The sequence below is a fragment of the Diadema antillarum genome, unplaced genomic scaffold, assembly GCF_040938485.1.
Source record: "Diadema antillarum isolate AM-2024a unplaced genomic scaffold, OU_Dant_1.0 scf00000021, whole genome shotgun sequence".
NCBI lineage: Eukaryota > Metazoa > Echinodermata > Echinoidea > Diadematoida > Diadematidae > Diadema > Diadema antillarum.
Window position 1 is genome coordinate 688,996 of NW_027270910.1, and position 23,094 is coordinate 712,089.

At 40.5% G+C, this 23,094-nt stretch overlaps 1 protein-coding gene across 1 annotated transcript in view; it reads left to right on the forward strand.

Moving 5' to 3' along the window:
- Window positions 1-9,947: 9,947 nt before the first annotated feature.
- Window positions 9,948-23,094, forward strand: part of LOC139730145 (SANT and BTB domain regulator of class switch recombination-like) — a 40,856-nt gene continuing 27,709 nt past the window's right edge. Inside the window, exons 1-15 of the mRNA XM_071641049.1 lie at window positions 9,948-10,146; window positions 10,564-10,737; window positions 11,511-11,572; window positions 12,634-12,668; window positions 13,247-13,287; window positions 14,209-14,403; window positions 15,767-15,825; window positions 16,079-16,173; window positions 17,107-17,172; window positions 17,622-17,687; window positions 18,507-18,572; window positions 19,560-19,604; window positions 20,138-20,261; window positions 20,847-21,005; window positions 22,121-22,269. Of these exons, the coding sequence (XP_071497150.1) occupies window positions 9,948-10,146; window positions 10,564-10,737; window positions 11,511-11,572; window positions 12,634-12,668; window positions 13,247-13,287; window positions 14,209-14,403; window positions 15,767-15,825; window positions 16,079-16,173; window positions 17,107-17,172; window positions 17,622-17,687; window positions 18,507-18,572; window positions 19,560-19,604; window positions 20,138-20,261; window positions 20,847-21,005; window positions 22,121-22,269 (1,535 nt within the window). The remainder of the gene's footprint in view (window positions 10,147-10,563; window positions 10,738-11,510; window positions 11,573-12,633; window positions 12,669-13,246; window positions 13,288-14,208; window positions 14,404-15,766; window positions 15,826-16,078; window positions 16,174-17,106; window positions 17,173-17,621; window positions 17,688-18,506; window positions 18,573-19,559; window positions 19,605-20,137; window positions 20,262-20,846; window positions 21,006-22,120; window positions 22,270-23,094) is intronic.

Below are 23,094 nucleotides of genomic sequence, written 5' to 3' on the forward strand. Positions count from 1 at the left end.
GAAATGGAAATGAAAGAAAGGGACAAACAAAGAGAAATTGAAATGAAGAAACTTGAAATGGAACAGAAGAAATTTGAAGTGGAGCAACAGGTGAAATTGCGTGAGATGGAAATGGCTCATGCACAGACTGTTGGAAATCATGAAAGGGCTCCCTCTGATTTTGATTTGGCAAAGAACATTCGATTGGTGCCAAAGTTTGAAGAAAACAGAGTTGATGCATATTTTGTGTCATTTGAGAAGGTGGCTAACAGTTTGAACTGGCCACAGGAATTTTGGCCCTTGCTCCTTCAAAGTGTGTTTGTCGGCAAAGCAGCCGATATGTACTCATCTCTCTCTGAAGAGCAATCACGTGACTATGCTACAGTCAAGAAAGCAGTGTTGAATGCTTATGAGTTGGTGCCAGAGGCGTACAGACACAAGTTCAGAAATTCGTACCGAAAACCAGGCCAGACACATGTTGAGTTTGCTCGTGAAAAAGAAATGATGTTTGATAGGTGGTACAGGTCCCTGAAAGTGGATCAGGATTTTGATAACCTACGTGAGGTTGTTCTCTTGGAAGAATTCAAAAAGAGTGTTGCTTTCAGTGTGAGGTCGCATTTGGATGATCACAAAGTGACAAGTTTGCATAAAGCAGCCTTGATGGCTGATGAGTATGAGCTGACCCACAGAAATGACAACAGACCACCTTTCAGGAATTTCTCTGGAAATAAGAGAGACAAAAATCAGTCGAGCAATCCAAAGAATGCTGGTTCTGAAAAAGGCACGAGTTCTGAAACTTCATCGGCACCAAAGCCTCAATCTGACAAAGGGTCCAGTACAAGTGCAAATGTCATCAAATGTTTTCACTGTAACAAGACAGGGCATGTAAAGTCACAGTGTTGGAAGTTGCAAAACAAAACAAAGAAGGACTTGGGATTTGTCATGTCAAAAAGTGTCCTACCCGAAAACAGTGTCCCGTTCAGTGAAACACAGGCCATTGAAAGTCAATCTCCCAAATTCAAAGATAGGCTGAAGCAGGTGGATGAGAGCTATCGTAGCTTTTTGTTTGATGGTGAGGTGACCCCATGTACTTCTGGTGAGGCAGGTAAGCCAGTAGTCATCCTGCGGGATACGGGGGCCTCTCAGTCGTTGATGGTGGATGGTGGTATGACTTTTCCACCAGATAGTGCAGTGAATGCAAAAGTCTTGATTCAGACTGTTGATGGCAGTTATATGTCAGTGCCACTGTATAGAGTGGATTTGAAGTGTGACCTAGTTTCTGGTCCTGTTACTGTTGGAGTTGTTCCTGAGTTGCCCATGGCAGGCATTGACTTTTTGTTGGGGAATGACTTGGCTGGGGACAAGGTGGTTGCGTCTCCAGTTGTTTCGGATAAACCAGTGGTGGTTGCTGAAACTGAGCAGTTGCAGGAGGAGTTTCCTGGGATTTTCCCAGACTGTGTTGTGACTAGGTCTCAGGCTCGTAGAGCTGTTCAAGATGATGCGGATTCTGTTGATGTGGAGGAGAATTCCGGTGTTTGGTTGGCAGAAACCTTTTTCAAGGATTTAAATGATGGGGTTGCTGTATTAGGCTCCGAGGCTAACAGTGATGGGCTGTTTAGCAAGTCTTCCTTGGTTGAAGCACAGCAGGCAGACTCTGAGTTGAAAGGCTTGTCTCAGACGGCGTGTTCTGAGGCTGAGGCTGAAAAGGTCCCTGAGTGCTATTATGTCAAAGATGGCATTTTGATGAGGAAGTGGAGACCTCCCCATAGGCCAGCTGATGAGGATTGGACGGTGGTCCGTCAAGTTGTTGTCCCTCCTAGTTACCGCGGTGAGATCTTGAGGATTGCTCACGAGTTACCAGTTGGCGGCCATTTTGGCGTCAGAAAGACAAAGGATCGGATCATGAGGCATTTCTATTGGCCAGGGTTGAATGTGGATGTGGCTGAGTTTTGTAAGACTTGTCACACATGTCAGGTGGCTGGTAAACCACAGCATTCAGTGAAACCGGCGCCATTGATTCCGATACCTGCGTTTGAAGAACCGTTCAGTCGGGTTTTAGTCGACTGTGTTGGACCTTTGCCTAGGACTAGGTCAGGTCATAAGTACCTCTTGACAATCATGGATATGTCTACACGGTTTCCAGAGGCTATCCCATTGCAAAATATCACTGCTAAGACTGTGGTAGATGCTCTAGTGCAGTTTTTCACTAGGTATGGGTTGCCCAAGGAAGTGCAGTCTGACCAAGGGTCAAATTTCATGTCAGGCATATTTCAAGAGGTGATGTATCGTTTGGGTGTGAAGCAGCTGAAGTCGTCAGCTTATCATCCCCAATCCCAAGGTGCGTTGGAGCGCTACCACCAGACCCTAAAGACAATGATTAGGGCGTTCTGTGAGGAGTATCCCGAGGATTGGGATAAGGGCATCCCTTTCCTGCTGTTTGCAACGAGGGACTCCCCAAACGAGTCGACGGGTTTCAGCCCATTTGAGTTGGTGTACGGTCATGAAGTCAGGGGCCCACTGAAGCTCATCAAAGAGAAATTCATGACGGAGGATGATGAGGTCCACCTACTTGACTACGTGTCAAAGTTTCGTGAAAGGCTTTCAAAGGCTTGTGAGGTAGCTAGGGAACACTTGAAAGTGTCACAAGACTCCATGAAGAGAAAGGCAGACAAAAATGCCAAAGCCCGAACTTTCAACCCAGGTGACAAAGTTCTTGTACTGCTGCCCATACAAGGTGAACCACTGAAAGCCAAGTTCAGTGGCCCGTACTATGTCAAAAAGAAACTCAATGATGTGAACTATGTGATCAGTACGCCAGACAGACGAAAAGATCAGAGGGTGTGTCATGTAAACATGCTGAAAGAGTACTATGAGAGAAAGGCTAGTCAGCCGGTAGGCGTAGCTCAGGTGGTAGAAGAGGAAGTAGAGGAAGAAGGGGAAGCTCAAGATGAGCATGGAAGTGAGCCCTCTAGTGCCAGGTTGTCTAACTCAGAGATGTTAGGGAAAGTAGATGAGGCACTGAACTACCTACCTGAAAATCAGAGGAAAGATGTGACTAGTCTGTTACATGAGTACAAAGAACTGTGTAAAGACAAACCAGGCTGCACCCCTCTGGCTGTACATGATGTTGATGTAGGAGATGCTGACCCTATCAAGCAAAACCCTTACAGGTTAAACCCGAGCAAACTGCAAAAAGTAAGGGAAGAGGTTCAATACATGCTAGACAATGACATAATAGAACCTAGTAAAAGCAGTTGGAGCTCCCCAATCGTCATGGTGCCCAAACCGGATGGGTCTCAAAGATTCTGTATAGATTACCGAAAGGTGAATGCCGTGACGAAAACAGATTCTTTCCCCATTCCCAGACTAGAAGATTGCATTGACAGGGTCGGAAATTCTGCATATGTCAGTAAGATAGACCTTCTAAAGGGATACTGGCAAGTGCCCTTGACCGACAAAGCCAGAGAGATTTCTGCTTTTGCTACACCAGATGGCTTGTTCCAATGCAAAGTAATGCCATTCGGCATGAAAAATGCTCCGGCCACCTTCCAACGGCTGACAGACCAAATCATTGCCGGACTTGACAACTGTGTAGTATACATTGATGACATCCTAGAGTATAGTGACACTTGGGAGGAGCACATTACACACTTGCGGCAACTTTTTGATCGACTCAAGGAGGCCGGATTGGTGATTAATCTAGCAAAGAGTGAATTTGCAAAGGCCAAAGTGGTGTATCTCGGGCATGTAGTCGGTCAGGGACAAGTATTGCCAAGAGAAGCCAAGGTAGAGGCTATACTAGGCTTTCCCATTCCCCAATCCAAGAAGGAGTTGCTCAGATTTCTGGGCATGGCTGGTTTCTACAGGAAATTTGTACCGAATTTCAGCACTGTAGTCACCCCCCTAACAAACCTGCTGAAGGGCAAGGCAAAGTACACCTGGACTGATGAGTGTCAAAGAGCCTTCGAGAAACTAAAAGCAGTCCTTGCTAATGAGCCTGTTTTGGCAGCTCCTGACTTCTCAAAGCCATTCAAGGTGGCGATAGATGCTAGCGATGTAGGAGTGGGAGCGGTTTTGCTCCAAGAAGATGAAGAAGGCACAGAACGACCAGTTAGCTACTTCTCCAAAAAATTGAACGCATACCAGAAGAAGTACTCCACAATTGAGAAGGAGGCTCTGAGTCTCATCCTTGCCCTCCAGCAATACGAAGTGTACTTGACAAATAGCAAAGGGGAGATCACGGTCTATACTGACCACAACCCCTTGGTCTTTTTAGACCGGTTCAAAATGAAGAACAACAGGTTGTTCAGATGGAGCATGATGACGCAGCCATATGCACTCAAAATCAAACATGTGGCAGGCAAAAACAATGTAATTGCCGACGCTCTGTCAAGAGTGTAACATGAAGAGAGTATCAAAGGTGAAAAGTTTTCACCGCATATTGTTTCCAGTGTATGTGTTTAGCATATTCATTAATGTGTGCAAAACAGTTTGATATGATTATATAAGCTCCGAGAATCCAAGCAATATCATTGTAAATAGTATCCATGAAAAGAGAACATGGAATTAATACAGCTATCCAAAAGGCATGTGATAGTATGTGATTATTGTTGCTTGACTTGGACTTTACCTCACATTCGTTGCAAATAACAATGAGAAATTGTGAAGGTAAAAGAAACCCTTGCTACAGCAAGGCTTTCTTTTTCCCATGGGGGATGGTGTCACAAATGTACACACTAGTAGTTATGTACACCTACATGTATGATGTACTGTATGCCTGGCTGTTTTAATGTGTATGTACACAGGTGGACCAGATTAATGGAGAACATTCTATGTGGTATAGATATAGTACATACAGGCTGACCAGATCAGTGGAGAATTTTCTAGGTGGTATACAATGTAGCTATACAGTACATGCATGTAGCAGGAAATACATCATAGCTCACTCAATCTAGATTGGTTTCACCCATTCCAGAAAGTTCTGGGAAGTGCTTACATGTTTGGCTGAGTGAGGCACTGTCCCTGTAGCCCAATGTGATTGGTAGTTATTTTTGGTAATGATGTTTTGTACATAGTTAGGCAGTGAGTCATCCAGGTTTCCTGGAACTTGGACTGGCTAGTAGGTTGGAGAGAGTTATAGAATGTGCTAGAAGGGGGTGAATGGATAGTATATAAGCCAGAGGAATTCTGCAGTAGGCAGAGTACCCAACACCTCTGCTCTGAGAGTTACGTCACTTCTGGCTCTGAAGCGACTTGTTATAGTCAGTCCTGTGTTACCTGCTGACCTGTTATGTTTGTGGAGATAAGGCCTGGGAGACATTTTGCCTGCAGAGAATTAATGTGCCCTCATTGGAGATAGACACCATGTTTGTGTCAATGGACATTGCTACGGCAAAGCTGTGATGGGCTCGATTTTTAGCTGAATATTATTAAATGAATTATCATTCAACGCATCAACTGGACGTGGTCGTCACAACGTTTAGACTCTGCACGTTTTGCCGTGGACCAGTGGCGTATCTAGGGGGGGGGGGGGAGGCAAGGGGGGCACGTGCCCCGGGCGCCACTCCTTGGGGGCGCAAAAAAAAAACAACGAAGAGGAAGAAAAAAAAAGAAAAAACGAAGAAAAAAAAGAAAAAAAGAAAAAAGAAAAGAAGAAGAAGAAGAAGAAAGTCACCGGAAGGGGGGGGGGGGAGGAAGAATTGGGGGGGGGGGGGGGGCAGAAAACCAAATCAAAAAAAGATAAAAACAAAACATAACGATGACTCGGACAAAATGACAATGTTTATTGTGTTCACACAAGAATTCCATGTTATGTAAGCTGAAATATAATTTTCGGCTCGCTCGCTGCGCTCGCTCTCTAAATTTTATATAGAAGAAGAAGGTAAGAACAAAATGTGATGATGAAGCGGACAAAATGACAATGTCTATTGTGTTCACACATGTCATTTTATATTTAGCAGGCAAAATGTTTCACTGAGCAGCGGCTGCAATTTCTTTCGTTCTGAAGCGATCGCCAATTGGATCAAAAGAAGGCGCCAACGGTTTCGAACATACGGGGGGGGGGCGCCAAAAAAAATCAAACAAGATAAGAACAAAACGTAATGATGACGTGGAAATATACAAATTTCGGCTCACTCGCTCGTACTAATTTAGAGTATTTCTTCAAGCCCTCAGTTTGTTGGTAAAAATCGTTATCTATAAGGCCGTCACTATATCTTGATTAGAATTGTAAGATTTGATAAGCAAAAAATGACAAGAGTTCCATGTTTTGTAAGCTGAAATACAAAAATTTTCGGCTCGCTCGCTGCGCTCGCTCGCCAAAATTTATCTAAACAAAAAGGAGATAAGAACAAAACGTGATGATGATGACGCGGAAATATACAAATTTCGGCTAACTCGCTCGTACTAATTTAGAGTATTTCTTCAATTCCTTAGCTTGTTGGTAAAAATCGTTATCTATACGGCCTTCACTATATCTTGATTAGAATTGTAAGATTTGATAGGCAAAATATGACAAGAGTTCCATGTTTTGTAAGCTGAAGTACAAAATTTTCGGCTCGCTCGCTGCGCTCGCTCGCCAAAATTTATCAAAACAAAAAGGAGATAAGAACAAAACGTGATGATGACGCGAAAATATACAAATTTCGGCTCACTCGTTGGTAAAAATCGTTATCTATAAGGCCGTCACTATACATTGTATCTTGATTAGAATTGTAAGATTTGATAAGCAACAAATGACAAGAGTTCCCTGTTTTGTAAGCTGAAATACAAAAATTCTAGGCTCGCTCGCTGCGCTCGCTCGCCAAAATTTATCAAAATTAAAAAGGAGATAAGAACAAAACGTGATGATGACGCGGAAATATACAAATTTCGGCTCACTCGCGCGTACATGGGGGGGGGCATTTCATGAAGCAATTTGTCATATATTTCGTCTGACAAACTGTTAAAAGCTACTGAAATCCTTGCTTCTGCTTGGCTGAAAGCAAATTTTGTCCGACAAGTTGTCGGACAAAATGCTTCATGAAATGCCCCTCTGATTTAGAATATTTTTTAAAGTACTCAGTTTGTTGGTATAGATAAATCGTTATCTATAAGGCCGTCACTATCTTGATTAGAATTGTAAGATTTGATAAGCAAAAATGACAAGAATTCCATGTTTTGTCAGCTGAAATACACAAATTTTCGGCTCGCTCGCTGCGCTCGCTCGCCAAAATTTATCAAAATTCATTACATTTAAATCACCCTCAAAAGACCCCTTTTAAGGGCTTGAAAAGGATATCATGTGGACTTTGCTTAAAGTCCCTACCGGGATGGGGTTGGGGTTGAACAATAGTCTTTTTCAGAAATTAGGGGCGCAATTTTCGCGCTTGCCCCGGGCGCCGTTTTCCCTAGATACGCCACTGCCGTGGACATACATGTATATCGTGGATTTTACCCCGGATCTATACCGTGGACTATCGTAACCTGCGCCTCTGGAGTTACGTCGCAGGAATCATTCATCGGTGCGTCAAGGATCATTCGTCTGTGCATCGAACATCGTATTTGGACACTTTCAAAGGATTATTTAATACGTGTAAGTGATTCCACTATCGATTTATAACTGTTTCTATTGATCATTGTTGTATTGATGTGACGCCGATTACCAGTCTGTACCCACAGTATCACTGTTAATAAACCGCCTGAACATCAGTTGATTGTTTCTTTTGTGCGATCATTCTCAGAGTGATTTTGGTCGTAACACTTCTGATCTGGAGATTCTCCCGCCAGAAACCCCTAGCAAACGGGAGACTCCAACTTGATGTGCGCGGAGCGCACACACGATCGCGAAGTTCCTTGAGGCCGGGGTCCAGGGTCCGCTCAATGGCCCTGGAAGCTCTCGGGTTCCAGATGCTCCCTCGCGCTATCTAAGATTTATTTTTCAATATACGATGGCACAAAGAAAGAAATCATTTCAAGCGGGAGACACAGAGCCAGGGCGGGAGAAATCAAATCTCAAGCGGGAGAACGGGAGATTTTGCAATAATGGGCTTTCGGAGGTCTCCCGTCGAAAGCGGGAGAGTTGGAGTCTCTGCTAAGATATTTGGATTTCTCCTTTCTCCTCACCATATAGCACAATGACCTACAACGATCCCTTTATATAACAAACACATTAAGATTTAGTATTTCATCGGAACAAAGAATTATTGGTTTGTATAAACGTTCTTAATATAGGCCTAATGTCACTGCACTGGTGGCAGACTAGTTGCTCAGCAACTACAATGTCAATTTCAAATTCACATTTGAGTGAAACTATTGCAGCCCGTTCTCCTATCATTTCATAAAAAGGATGCAGATCATCAATTTGATTTCATCAAGAAAGGATAGAGAGCAAACATAAAGCGAAAATTTGTCATCATCCGAACAGAATCATTTCATTGCATGCATGGCGAGTGTAATCACTTTTTCGTGTAGAAATATGAAAATATAGTTTATCAGCAAATACCACCCCCCCCCCCCACACACACACACACATAAATTGTACACACTGCACTTTGGCTTCTTATTTACGGTAGCACGGGATAATACGGGCCGATCATACATCGGAAAGTATACAAATTTGTGTATGTATTCCTATATACTTAGTACTTAGAAATCCGACTTTCTCGGAACTTTTGATTGATAATTATGTAAGCCTTGTAGAAAGCCCAAGTATTTCTCGATGACCTTTGACCGCAATCAACTTGACGACAGCAGAAGCGAAGCCAAAGAGCTAGAAATCGAAGAAAAGTGTTCCAGCAATATTCATGATAATAGGTGAGGGAAGACTGTTAAATTTTGATTGATATGACTGATTTCGTCCCCTAAAGATTGTTGTTTATTGCAGAATGCTATTAGATAATATTTGATTATGATTTCAACCGCTATGAGGAAAAGTCCGCGAAGCGGCACGATGGCGCTGCGCGACGAGCGAACACTGCACACGACTACGGCACAGCCACGGGAGCTGCCGGCCGTCCTGGGTGGCCTGGCTCCCTGCATGGTGCCCGCTGCGCGCGGGCGTGTGGTTAGCCGCTGAGTCGTGTGAGACTGCATGTGCTGCAGCTGCAAGTCAAAGTAGACCGTCTAGATCTTTTCTGCTGTGGTGTAGATTCTAGTCTAGTAGGCTCTACCAGAATCTGCATCTAACTGTGAGAAGTAGTAGGGCATTACGACTTTACAAATTGCAAACCGATCCATTTCGGCAATTATGCACTTTACAAATTACGTAATGGGGTTGGATCGGGATGAAATATCATGTTATGCTATGGTCATGCATGAACTTAAGAGGGCATAAAAATATTTCAAGTAATTTAACTGTTGTGGCGAGCTGATTTTAGATGTTCAAAAATGAAATCTGTTGTATCACAGACTACTGCCAACTTTTCTCACTTTATCATGGTAATTTTCTGCGATGCAACACTGTATTGTAACGTTAGTGTTACACTACACTAGGCCTAAATGCAACGCTCACTAATCCTGCACAGCCACAGGATGCAGCGTAGCCCGACCAGACGCTGTAAGTACGCTGCCGCGATGTAGTATGTACCTACGTACAGCGACTGGGCTGTGTATAGTTAGATGCAGAGAGCAAAAAACGGCACGCAATATTGCTATTGCACAGTGTTTGATGTGTCAGCTCCGCAGCTCAGAAACGCAGTGAGGCAGGCTTTTAGTGACCTTATCACTTCTCAAACGGCGTTTCATAGAGCAAGAGAAGCTCACCAGCTGCTCAGTGTGTGGTGGTTCATGGGATATCACCTTGGCATACGGCGAATGAGGTACCGATCAGCAAAAAAAGTTCGTCTTCTTCCATAAAAGTGCAGGCTTCGACTTCAAGTTCAAGGTTAATCAAAATGCAGTATTCATTTTTTTAAATATTATTAAAATGTTAGAAAAAGGTAAATTATAATGAGTTTTCTTTGTATCTTCATTTTTTCAAACCAGAGGTCATGACCCGAAGGGAAGACCCATCGAGGGCTGTAGCCCTTGACCTGATGCTGCGAACCTTCATGAATTCTTCAGAATTTAACGACATGCAGCCCAAAAACTGGGACGCCATCGCCAAGTTGATCCCAGGCACCATGCCCCAGGAGTGTGCCCAGCGCTTCGAAGAGTTACAGTCCGCTGCTGGGGACCTGTCTCATGTGGGTAAGTTCAGCATTGGAATAGTGGCGAAACATAAGCAGTGATGCACTATTGTTGATCTGCACTTTTTGTGTGATGAATTCCTGCCAAGTACTGAAGCAGAGCAGTGATTCAGGAGCAACAGATTTGTCATATGGCCAAGATAAGACAAATGACATGGTTTTCTTATGTCAATATCAGTAAATCTTGCACGTTCGATCCCCTCTTCCCCTCAATATAACCATTGTAGTCACAGGACTAAGATGGTAATACTAAATGTGATGTGTCCTCCATTGTTGATGTATTTTGCAAGACACACAAATGAAACATTGCTGTCCCATGAGAAATGCCAGTGTCTTTTATTTCAACTTATTAACGATGTGCCTCATTGACTTGAATATTTGATTTTAATTTATGAATAATTTATCAAACTTTTTCTAGGTAATTTTTCCAGCCTTGCTGCCCAAGGCAAACCAGTTCCAAGGGGCAAGAATGCAGAGACCAGCTCCAGGAGGAATAACAAGGCTGGTCCAAGACCCAGCAGTGGCTTACAGCATGACAGGGCCAGGGGCAAGAAATCTGGTGTCCAGCAGGACAGAGAGGGTATACCAGCTTGCATTCCAACAGGGAATTGCTATATAACCATCCTGCATGTCTCATAATTTCATAAATGATGTTATGATAGCTATATTCTTTCTAGAATGACAACTAATTGTAGCAACAGCTGATCAGGAAGCAGGATTCTTGTCATTACCATGACACTTGCCATTGCAGTGGGAGTTGCCATCATAGCATTTTTTTTTAATGAAATAGATCCCAGAACAAGGTTGCAGTAAGCTATATCTTAGGACTTTACCTTTTAATTACAGGTATGGCAGTTGCACACTGAGTACAGATTTTAATCTTCATGCTAGATTTCACAAACAGCCTGTTCAAGAGTCAGAAAAGAATTGGATCAGCTTAGCGATCTACTTTTTTATTTATTTCACTTTGTGAAAGGTAAGCTATTCTCTGTGTACCTCTATAAAGTGGGGTGTAGAATTGAGACCAATGCACAGGCATCAGCTTTAATGCCATGATTAATGTTCTGATACCTTTCCTAACTCATTTGAAATAAGAATTACAGCTCTTTGACCACTCCTGGAAGTACTTTTGATGTGATGTAATCTTTTCTCAAGGTACAACTGAGATACTGCTGCAACCATCTTTCTTCCATGAGATGCTAAGTTGCACATATTTGTGTTTGGCATTTATATAATTTTTAATGAGAAGACTATTTACAATGCGGAAGCATCTCTGTAAATAAAGTCGAAGTACTGTGGTAAATCTAGATGAAGTCAGCATATGCCATGTGATGTAGTCTTATTTGTCTTGCTTAAATATTTCAGACTTGACTCAAGGGGAAAGCAGTGCACAGAAAGATGCAAAATCATCCCAAATGTCAAACAAGGTGAGCGACAGGTTGTTACAATGAATACAGACAGCATGTTTGAAACCAACCTAACCAGGCTGAACTCCCCGAGATCTTGGCCATCGATCGCGCAATTTCCATGAAAATTGGCACCTACATTACCTGTCACATAATCTACCAAATTCAGGTTGAGGTGAGGATTTAGCTTTTATCGTTTTGCGAGATATTCAGAAATCACTCTATGAGATGTCAAAGAGCATGCAATTCTAAGGGGTATCAAAAGTTTATTTGATGAAAATAGAGATATCCAAAAACAAGGTGAAACAAAGAGATCCTAATAAAAGGCATGGCCTTACCTTTCGCCTTTTATTATCATCACTTTTCTTATATCTCAGCCATTTGAAAACCAATTTTCATCAAATAAACATTGAATCCTTCTTAAAATTACATGCTCTTTCATATTTCATAAGAGGTTTCTCATTATCTCACTTTTGAGTGTTCAAAACATGAATCCCCACCTCAACCAGTACTGTTCATTTCCTTTAAGCATAAGTATGCTAAAATTAATTGATTTCAGCCATTACTATAAAAGTGAAAATAATCATATCTTTTTGAATAAGGTGAGAAAACTCTATTTGCGTAGACTTTGTACACAAATCACGTTTTTGAGCCATTTTCGTCTGAATGCATATAAAGGTTGTGCAGCGTTTTAACGATATGCCCGATTTTCACGAAAGTGGTGTCATAAGATGTGCGAGACTTGAAAGTAAAAAGTCAGTGAGTGGCGTGGTCAAGAAATTCGCGCAGCAGAATGGTCGTGAAAAATATCAATGGGGGAGTTGATTCACCCCCCCCCCCCCCCACCCCCTGGCCGTTTTAGGGTTAAGGTACATTTGTGTGCCACATAATTTTCTTTGTATTGTTCAGCAGAGTGAGCATATATACTTACATACATGTGTAACTTGTTTCAGTAAATGTAATGGCATGTGTAAGATAGAACATTGACACACAACTTTGTGACAGCACTGTTCTTTTCATACAAGTTTTTGAGTATTACGGGGTTTTCTTGTGCTGAGCAAGTCATGTTTTTCTCTTTCTAGGATGCCACAGCAAACCAGAGAGTAAAGGCAGAAGGGTGAGTTTTTATTACACTAAAGTGGACTTGCTCAATTTTTGTATGATGAGATGTACATCTGTGCAATTTGATCTGTGGTCGCCAGTCAGATGTTTTAATAAAGACCCTTTTCAATCAATCAATCAATCAATCAAGAGTATGATTTATCCATTAGTGTTTGGATATTGGTATAATACAAGTTGTAATACAATCAACACTGGAAATTCCTTTGCTAGACATTATATTCTGCAGATTTAAATCTGATTTCCTTTTTTTTAAGTCTGTACACATTTTGCTTATTCTGTGTATTGAAATCACCTAAAATTTTGATCAATATCATTCCTGTTTGTTTGCCTGCAGGGATATCCTCAAAGAGAGAAAAAAGTACCCATATATGTTTGTTGATATCTTTCTCATTAAGTTTTGTGTCACTTTCTCAATGATATGGATATACTGCACATAGAGTGAGAGGCCCATGTGAGACCAGATGATATCTAGATTCATTTGGCTGATCAGTGATTAGCTCATGCAGTATCAAAATAAATTTTTTTGTTATGAGAGAACTAACTTCAGATGTTTCCTTCGATCTTTTTCTCCAGACCAAACATTGTGATCCATGTGTGTGATGAGGCAAAAAATGGTAAGCATGTTGAGATATTCCAAAGCATACATAACTAGATAATTACTAAGCATACTGTATGCATTAAATAAGGTTTTAATTTCGCAATCGGGTGCTGTTCAAGAATCTAAGAACATGCGAAAATATTAAGTCTCATTCCACATATATTTCTCCATTCAGTACTGTACTCCACAATCACGAATTTCACGACTCACAAAATTGTTGGGAAGTCCTGATTCACAAAAAATTAGACTCGCTAAAGATATGCTGCATACAGTACTTCATTTTTTATTGTTTGTGTAGCAGAAAGTTTTAGGCATTGGGGCATTGTGTAAGAGTAATCCTTGTGTTCATTTTCCCACTAAACTTTAGGGTAAAGAATTCAGAGAAAATGAAACTGGTTGTTAGTTCAAACTATTCTCTCTGTGGTTTTATTGTGCATTTTATTCCAGAAATTCCCTGTATTCTTTCTGTGGCCATGCAATTAGGCATATCTTGCCCAACATTCAAGTATTCTGTTGGTGTCAGATCAGTGTACAGCAGTGGGCCATGGATCTCAGAGATTTTACCAATATCATCAAAAATGGAGTATTCCCTCAATAGTCATTGGGGTTTGGTTTTTTTTGCTAATTTCTTAAGCCTGATAACCTGTTAAGTGATGAAAATGCTTTCAGTAGGTACCGTAGTTGTAACTTCACTGCACATGGATACAAGTCAAGGTTGAAACTTCTGCAACAATCAAAAGTAGCCTGATTTTGCAGAGCTCATCTGCAGAATGATAGTATATGTTTAGATAAAGACTAGCAGTACCACTTTCAAAGAAATTGATAACTTCCTGCCATAATTTCTCTCTTGATAGATATAGAATTGACATTGATGCTTCAAATGTCACTGCATTAGAGCTATCACTCTCACTAGCTGTTGTTGTTTTTCCCCCAAAAGTCAAGCGAGACTTCAATTGTCCCCGGGACCTGCTGGTCAGAGAGATGAAATACTTTGCTGAGTACCTGTCACTGGAGGCCCAGCGATGGGAGGAGGTGGACATTTCTGTCCACTGCGACGTCCAGATATTTGAGTGGCTGATGCGCTACGTCCACCGCCACATACCAGAGAGGCAAGCCAGCGTGCCCAAGTTGGGTGAGTACTGGGACTCAATGTCTTTATTCGTAATATTGTATATGTGTAAAGCTTCACTGTAGCCTTGTGCAGAAATGAATGTGTGCAATTTAGATGTGTACCACTTTATTAGACATGCTATGATCTATGGACAAACTGATATGTACGTGAAACCATATTCTTCTTTACATATGAGTATAGGCAATTTCAAAATTGTTTTAGATGTGTTCTCTAGAAGATTTCAGATATAATATACAGAGGGTTTACTTTACATTCTGGCTATGATTTGTTGTTCAATGAAATATTTCATATCTAATCATGGTCAAGTACCAAGTTAGCAAGTACACTGTATTTGAATGAATAAGTGACACGTGTGACATTGACAGATTAAAGCCCGGTCACACAGCACTTTACGGCTTAATCACGGCCAAAACCTGTCAAAAAGTGGTCTCCCGTAAAGCAGACGATGTTGTCCGCGTTGATGTTGAGTTTAAGACGAGCTATGGTCGATTTAAAGACGTGGCAGGACGCGGGGGAAAATGGGAATGGCGTCGGACGCGGCAAAAAGTTTTGAACTGCTCAAAAGTTTATTCCGCGGACAACCACAGGCAGCACACATAGTAAAAACGTGCAACACACATGAAACACACGCGATAATCCGTTTTCCGGCAGTGATAAAACTTGGGGAGACGCGGTAAGACGCGAAAGTTTAGCGGTCTGTCACAGGCAGAACATGGTCATCTGATGCATGTTATGCATTGGAAATAGGGTGTGTTTAGCAGCTTATCACTGACAATGGATTTTTCCGCATACATACACGTGGCTGGACGTGGTTAGCCGTGCTTAGGCAGTGCTTCAGCAGTTGAACAGCCGCCAACGACCATACCCCGTACAAAGCACAGCCAAACCACAATTGACCAAAAAATTACCACTTACGACCACATTCACCAGATTTTCATAACTCTTTGTACGTGATTTAGACGTGGAGTGCTGTGTGACCGTGGCTTTAGGCATGATTGCAACTCAGGTTCGTGGCATGATTAAATAATTTTGGAACAAAGTGAAAATGCCAAATGCTTTATGCAAGGTGGACTTTGAATGAATAAAGAACTTTCATCATCTGATTATCATAAGGAAATAATAAACTTTATGGTGAAACTCTTTTCAGCAATAGTGCAGCCTTGATTTTGAAAGTCTACTTGCAACACACATCTTATTGTATGTAAACTGACTCAGAGACAGTAGCTTTGGCTATCTAAAGCTTTGTGGGATGTATTACATTAAAGTGTCTTTTTTTATTTCAGCGATTATACTTGTGCTGTGATCATATCTGCTTGCTGCATTGTGTTATAATGAATGTCTTTTTTCTTTTCTTGTATTCCAGAGGCCAGCAATGTCATATCCATTCTCATCTCATCAGACTTTCTCAAGATGGATGCACTGGTAAGCTTTTTAGCATTTAGATTGAGATGACACACTTTCCTGCCTTTATAACAGAGCTTTTTTCCATCCTCCATCAGATAGCCAGATTCATGAATTTGTCATGATTCTGGAAATAATTTCATTACTGCAATGTGTGATGATTTTGCTTGTAGTCTTTTTGTTCTTCGTTTTTTGCAAGCTTTATATTATGTAACAGTTGTTTTGCAAAAGTTGTACAAACTTGTGACATATGTCATATCTTTTATTTCAAAAGGTGACAGAATGTGTTCAGTTTTGCCATAAACACATGTCGGCAATTGTGTCCACCCCATGCAACATGAACTGTATCAATGACAAGTTGGTTACAAGGTAAGAAAGATATTTTGTTGTCTTTTGTGCTGTTTGTTTCTTTGTTTTAAAAAGGAATAGAGCATTCGAGATTGTAGATCAAAGTGCTACATTCTGTAAGATTTTCAAAAGCCCTACAAGGCCAATACATGATGTGTACACTAATGCTGATGATATGCACTTTGCCCTGTCCTGCAGTATTGGAACCAGGTACTAGCTTGTATATACCAGCATGGGGCAGTGTACTGTCAGTATCATGGGCTGGTGTTAGCCAGTCCAGTAGAAAGAACTTTTACCACACAAGGGAAACTTGTGAAAACGAGGACCTAAAAATCATGACAGTTAAGTTGTGATATATATCGGGTTTCTCACTATATCATGGTACAAAACCAAAAAACAAACAAACAGACAAACAAACAAACAAAAAAAGTATGAAGAGTCGGGGCCATTAAAATCACCTTGTTAGAGGGTTTAGATGCATTGATCCTCTCAAAGGCGTTAATTTACCATTTGCAGATGAAACAAAAACTCAGCATTAGTGCTTCATAATAGTTCTAAAATGTGAGTTAGGGATGGAAATAACAATGTAAAAATGTGAATCAGTATCATAAATGTTGAGTATTGTTAAATACACAGAATGTGAACAATAGTTATAATGAAATTGTTTCTAAATAAACCATCTACAGTTATGGTTTATTTAGAAAAAAAAAAGTAATATCTCCTTTCATTTTAGGCTTTAATCCAAAATGTTTTAATGGTAGGATGTTTTGTGATGCAACTGACCTACACATAGGCATCAAATGTGATAACTCAAACATTTTTTAGATCACTGTTTCCAATGGTAAACACTACATTTGATAGAGAGAATCTGATGTGATACACTTCTCTGTGAATAATTCCAGCACTGTTTCTGTTTTGATTTCCTTCATTTGCATGACTTGAATCCTCCCCCAGGATCGCCAGTCTCTTCACCGATGTGGAGGCAGATGACGTCAAGGACAAGAAGGATAAATTCAAGAGGTGATTGTTGGCACGCTGTCTCACAGCTTCTCACATTTGGCACAGTACACATGGTTGCTACCATTTCTCAGCACGTGCTGGTGGCTTTGCATGGATTAACCCCTTGAGGACGGACAGATTTCGCTACATCATGCATTTCCCATAGACACCTGCCCGAGTATACTCGGGACTCGTCCTCAATGGGTTAATCATTATCGTATTCATTGATTTAACACAGACTTGACTTTCAGCCAGAATTTATTTGTGTGTGCTTCTTTCACATATGAGACCTCCAATGAATGACCGATCTGAAAGATAGGGGTGTTGCCCCTTTTCAAGTTCAAAGGTATATCACTTCAAAGGATTTTATACTCGCAATGGCTTTTAATCAAAAAATAGAAAATTCAAAATGAAGGTGACATTTTTGCACGGCAGTATGATAAACGATTGTATTCCATTTTCCTTTGCAGCAAATTGTTCATCAAAAAGATCGAGCAACTCTTTGATCCTTCCAATGTGTCTGCAACAATGTACAAGTAAGTTCAGCAGAAATGCTGCTATTCTTTGGCTTCTTATCATTCTGGTAGAATTTTGACCATACTTGCTTTTTTTTTATGACACATTTAACATTCGTTTTTGTAGTTGAGAGTGATACACTGAAAAAAAAAATATACAATTTGTTAATTCTCCCTTACACCTGTGTAACATTCAAAGAGCCTCTCCCATTTTGAGCATTTTATGACAGGTTTTATCAAGGATTTTTTTTTCCAAAGTTTGTTTCCACAATCCACATGTTGCTTCATTTAACTTAACAAATACATGTATAATAATGAACAGTACAATACATGAGAAATTTTAGCCTTGAAACTAGGAATTGAAGAGCTTACCATTTGTTCGCATGAAATTCTTGGTGATTCTTTTTCAGTGCTATGATATGTTCTGTCGGGTTGTTTTTTATTGAAGATCAAAATGAGTTAAAAGTAGGAATGTTGCCTGTGATTTCACATGAAACGATGAAATATTTTGCATAATGAATAACTGTATTGACCTAGGATATTGTTATTTGGGTGTAGATTTTCTTTTCTATAATGTGGTGTCTGATTTCATTGCCCAGTGAATCACAACATCTACTGAGTAGAGCTGCATCTAATGTGATGCTGTTTTATTGATTGATGTCGATTACCCTCTGTATATTTAGATTCATATTTGTAGATGTTCATCTCCCAATGCAGGTTGGTGTACTGTTTGTTCTCAACACTGTCTTTTTTAATTTTATATGCTCCTCTTAACAGTTTTACAAAGTGCTCGATCTGAACCCTAATTTAGTGTTACTCGTTGCCATTCACTCTCCCCAGATGCCAGCACTGTAAGAGACTGCTTACCAGAGAATCACAGAGCTTGCTAAAGTGTCTTCCAAGCAGGTATGTACTCCTAACTTCGACAATCTCCATCCAGGAGACATGAAAAATTTACTCTTCACCAAATAATTGTGTTCTTTGAGTGCCAATTGGCACAGAAACTCCATGATTGCAACTGATTGACAGATTTGCCCTACATCGACGTAGAATAGAGATCGTAGGTTCAATCCTGCTCCAGTACTGTATGTGTGCCCATGATTTCTTTTGTCACGGCTACTGCTGAAACACTGATTATTTTCAGTGCGTACTTACATTGATATAGGGCACTTTGTCAATCACTTGCAATAAAAAACAACTTGGTAGAAGAATTTCATCAATTCAAATCAAAAGGCCATAATGTTATACACCCTGTCCAAAGTCCCTGGTGCAGAAAGGGTTTGCATCAAATGAAAATTCATCAAGTTAGGAAGTTGCCCTCAATGCATGCAATAATTAAAGGCAAGAAATTTATAAATGTTCCTGTGGGCATAATTACACAAATGCTCTGCTTGCTTGACTTTCAATAGTGCATCTCGCTTAGTGTCCTACTGGCATGCCAAGTACTCTCTTCGTAGTCAGTATGGATGTCAACGCTTGCCATTTCTCTTGTTTACAGCAACACACACACAAAGAAGTGTGTGTTCCTAATTCTTTTTTTGGCAAAACGGGTTTATCTGGACATTTTTTTGAAACAGTAGTAATTTCTATCTGTTGCATTTCGTGTATATCTGTCTATACATATGAAGTATTTGAAAGTCCACACAAAGCTAAAACTGCCTGTTTTAAAAAGTGAACATAAAATTTTATCATGAATATCGATATGAAATGTGTATATGTGCAAGTGAGAGATATGTCTTATGGGAAAGGGAGGAAAAGAATGGTGTCTGGCTGTCTTGATTATTACGTAGTTGGGCTTGCTGATATTTTCTGTCATTAATGAGCAGAGTTATGAGTATACTTACCAGTTTCATACTTATGAATGAATACCAATTATCATGATTATTTGGCCAGGCTCAGCATTGACCGCACAGGGAGACTGGTGTATCACCATCAGAGGTAAGCGGAAGGCAGTATGGTGGTAGAAGATAACATACCTTCTATGTCATTTCCTATACACTAAACACGGGACAGAATGATATAGAATGTTAAGTACAGATCTTAAAACATCTATGAGTTGCTATGTTTTATACCCTTTCGCAATATGAAGTGAATGTCTGTTCAAAAATCCATATTTATCATTCTCTAATGAATAAAGTTCTTTTAAACTCTTAAGTATAGTCTGAAATGTTATATATTCTATTTCTTATATTTCAACCAGATTATGTCATTCTTCTTCCAGCAAGGATGTTGCTTGAAGCTGGGACAGACTGTGAGAAAGAAAAATACTAATTGGCCCCTTTGATTCATTGTTTCATGTAAGGGTGTCATATACCTGCTGATTGCTGACAGAAATCTTGCCTTGTAAAAAAGAAAAATGAAAAAACACATAGATGGCACGTTGTGGTGTTGATTAGTTACAATGTCTTGGTTTTCCACTTTTTTGCCATGTCTGTGTGTGTGTGTGTGTGTGTGTGTGTGTGTATGTTTAGGATGACCTCATGGGATGTGAATGACTACCTCATCTCACTTCACACTGAACTCAAAGCCTGGAGAGATGTCTACTGGAGGCTGTGGGGACAGGTCAATGTTCTCAAGTGTTCGAGATGCAAACAGGTCAGATATCATATCTTTGTCATCAGTAAAACATCTCTGCAAAAATGTCTTTCTCTCAGTAAAAAGGTCTCTGCCCCTGAGAATATGCTTGGGGAATTGTTTGTGTTGGAACAGAGCAATCAAGAATGAAGGCTTGTCATTTTTCTTAGAGATAGAGAGTATGTGTGTGAATTTATGAATGTTCATCAGGTTACAGATTTAAATGACTGTCTCATTAAGATTTTACAGTAGAGATATCTATTCCTAACATAAGAGATTAGTACGAATTCACAACTTTGTGTTTACAAGTCAAAAGGTTAATAAGCAAATGAACATTTATCTTCATCCCCCAGCAATGATGTGTACTGTTACATCTGCCACAAAGTGTTCGAGAAACTGTCACAGTGATTGATATCTCCACACCCAATACCAATCTGGACATTGTTTTAACCCATTCCTTATGGGAACCTAGTATTCCAGGTTCCCATTACATCAACTGATATAGTAAAAGAATCTTGTTTTTGGGTACTTGGAGAATTTCGGGAGGAATGGGTTGATATAACCGTGGCAGTGACAGATTGGTCCCCCTTTACACTCACGTTGCAGGTATTCCAGTGCTCTGAGCTGGGCCAGTGCCGGCTGCACCCCAAGACTCCCGTCTTTGTGAAGTCTGTGGACCAGGGTAGCCTGAAGGCGACAGTGGTTGGTTCCTACCCCTGCTGTGACCAGCCCGCCTACCGCTTTGACCCCCTGGAACAGTCCACTGTGAGTGGCACATGCTGTAAAAGTCGTTATTTTCGCATACAGATATTTTTGAGAATGAGGAGGTCACAGACATTTTTGTGAGATTTTGTTTTATCTATTTGACACCGAGGCTATTGTGCCTGCGCTACGCCTGCCTGTTCATTCCACAAATAGTAATTCAATCAAGATTTGGGTCCTGTTTCGTAAAACTTGTTATCAGTAACAACTGCCACATTTCTGTGACAATTTTGCTCTCAGCAAATCAGATGCAAGGATTTCAGTAGCTTAAAACAACCGTCGTAACTTGTTATTGTTTACTGTACACATTTCTCTCATACTTCAGAGCATAAAACGATCTTCAGCAAGTTGTGATAATTTTGGAGTCTGGTAGACCCAGTTATCACATACAATGTATATCTGTGACTTTGATTTGTCTGATTGAGGGAGGATACACTGAATGCTTTGGCAGTTTTGTCCCGGCAAATTGAATCAGCTCTGATAGGAGAATGCTTTTTATTTCTTGAGGGTGTGTTATATAATATGACAATAATTTTACTGTTCCCAGGCAGTTTGTTTTCCATTGTGAGGGCAAGAGAGAAAATTAGAAATGATTGTAACTTTATGAAAGTTTCAAAACTATTCCTTCTCTCCATTCTTGTATGTTGGTACTCACACCCCTATGCACATACGTTTCCAATGTGAATGTTTGTTACTGTAAAACAAGACATTTTTGTGTCCATGAAATTTTCGCAAAGTTTGCAAGGAGCCAAGAATAGTGAAAGTTAAATGCACATGAAGGTTTTCATCTCCGCTATACGCATTGAATGCGAGTCGCCATTTTGCAAAAGTTTTATGCTTCGAAAACAGCCATCTGCTTCAGTTGGCAGATGTTTCTGGTTTCAGAGTACTGTAAAAGTTAGAAATTTTCGTGGTGTGGAAATTTTCACGCCTTTCACGCAACCAGAAACTAGTGCAAAAATAAAAGCATGTGAATATTTTTGCATATCTTATGTTCTAGTAAGGAATATCCTGCTTCTGCGGGATTAAAAATGTGCAAAACTCATCTAACCCGGCCGAGTGTGAAAATATCCACCTTTTAGAGTAACTGTATTCCCCCTGCCCACCCGACTCTCCAGGGCTGTGAAAGCAAGGACCACGTGGTGACGTTCTCGGGTCTGGACAAGTCAGATCCATCCAGACACAGCCAAGAGACCAGGATCCTTGAGACACTCTTGGAGAGACGAGATGTCATCTGTGCTCCGTCCTTACAGCCAATCAGTGAGAAGTCAGTCAAAAGTCTCTTTTATACAGAGTTTTGCTCTGTTTTAGCATTCATGATATGAGTTAATATACATTTGGAAATATAAAGCCTTTGAAATGAAAGCACTTGGTTGAATTTTGTTTTTGTTTATATTGTACGGTAAACGCATAAGTTTTCATGGTGCATTAATTTTCGTGTATTTCACACTACTTTTGCCCAGTATGAATTCTATAGCCTATGAAAATATCTCCACAATTTTCTCAGCACATTTTGAGCAGGTGGAATCATGGGCTTCAGCAGTGATGCAAGTGTGCAAGTGTGTATGCATGTGCCCTTGTAGTGTTAATTTGAGAGCATGTGTGTATGTGTATGCAGATTGTTACCATGAAGGATAAGATTATGATGTAGTCATGTGCACAGGCTGCTCCATAAATGATTTTATGCCACATCCTAAAGGATGCGTGACATTCTAACTGCCAAGCAAATACAAGACAACATTTGCAAAACAAAAAAAAAAGGTTACCAGTGACTCAACTGTGTTCTCAAACCTACTTGAATTTGGCTAGAAAGTTTTTGTCCTTTAATTTCAGCTCATTAACTGTGATCTAATGTTTAAAAGTAAAGGCTAAAGTAGCACCAGAGAGCATCTAGGACTCAGGAGCTCCCAGGGTCTGAACCCTAATGAACCAGAAGTGCAAAAGACTTTGCTCACATAGATTCAAGTACACTATGCATTGAGAACTTTTCTCATGCAGCATGCTAAGATCTCAAGTTGTGGACGAACCTGATCCATCTCCAATCTCTGTAGTTTGTATAATGCTGCATTTACATTAAAAGGATCTACAGATT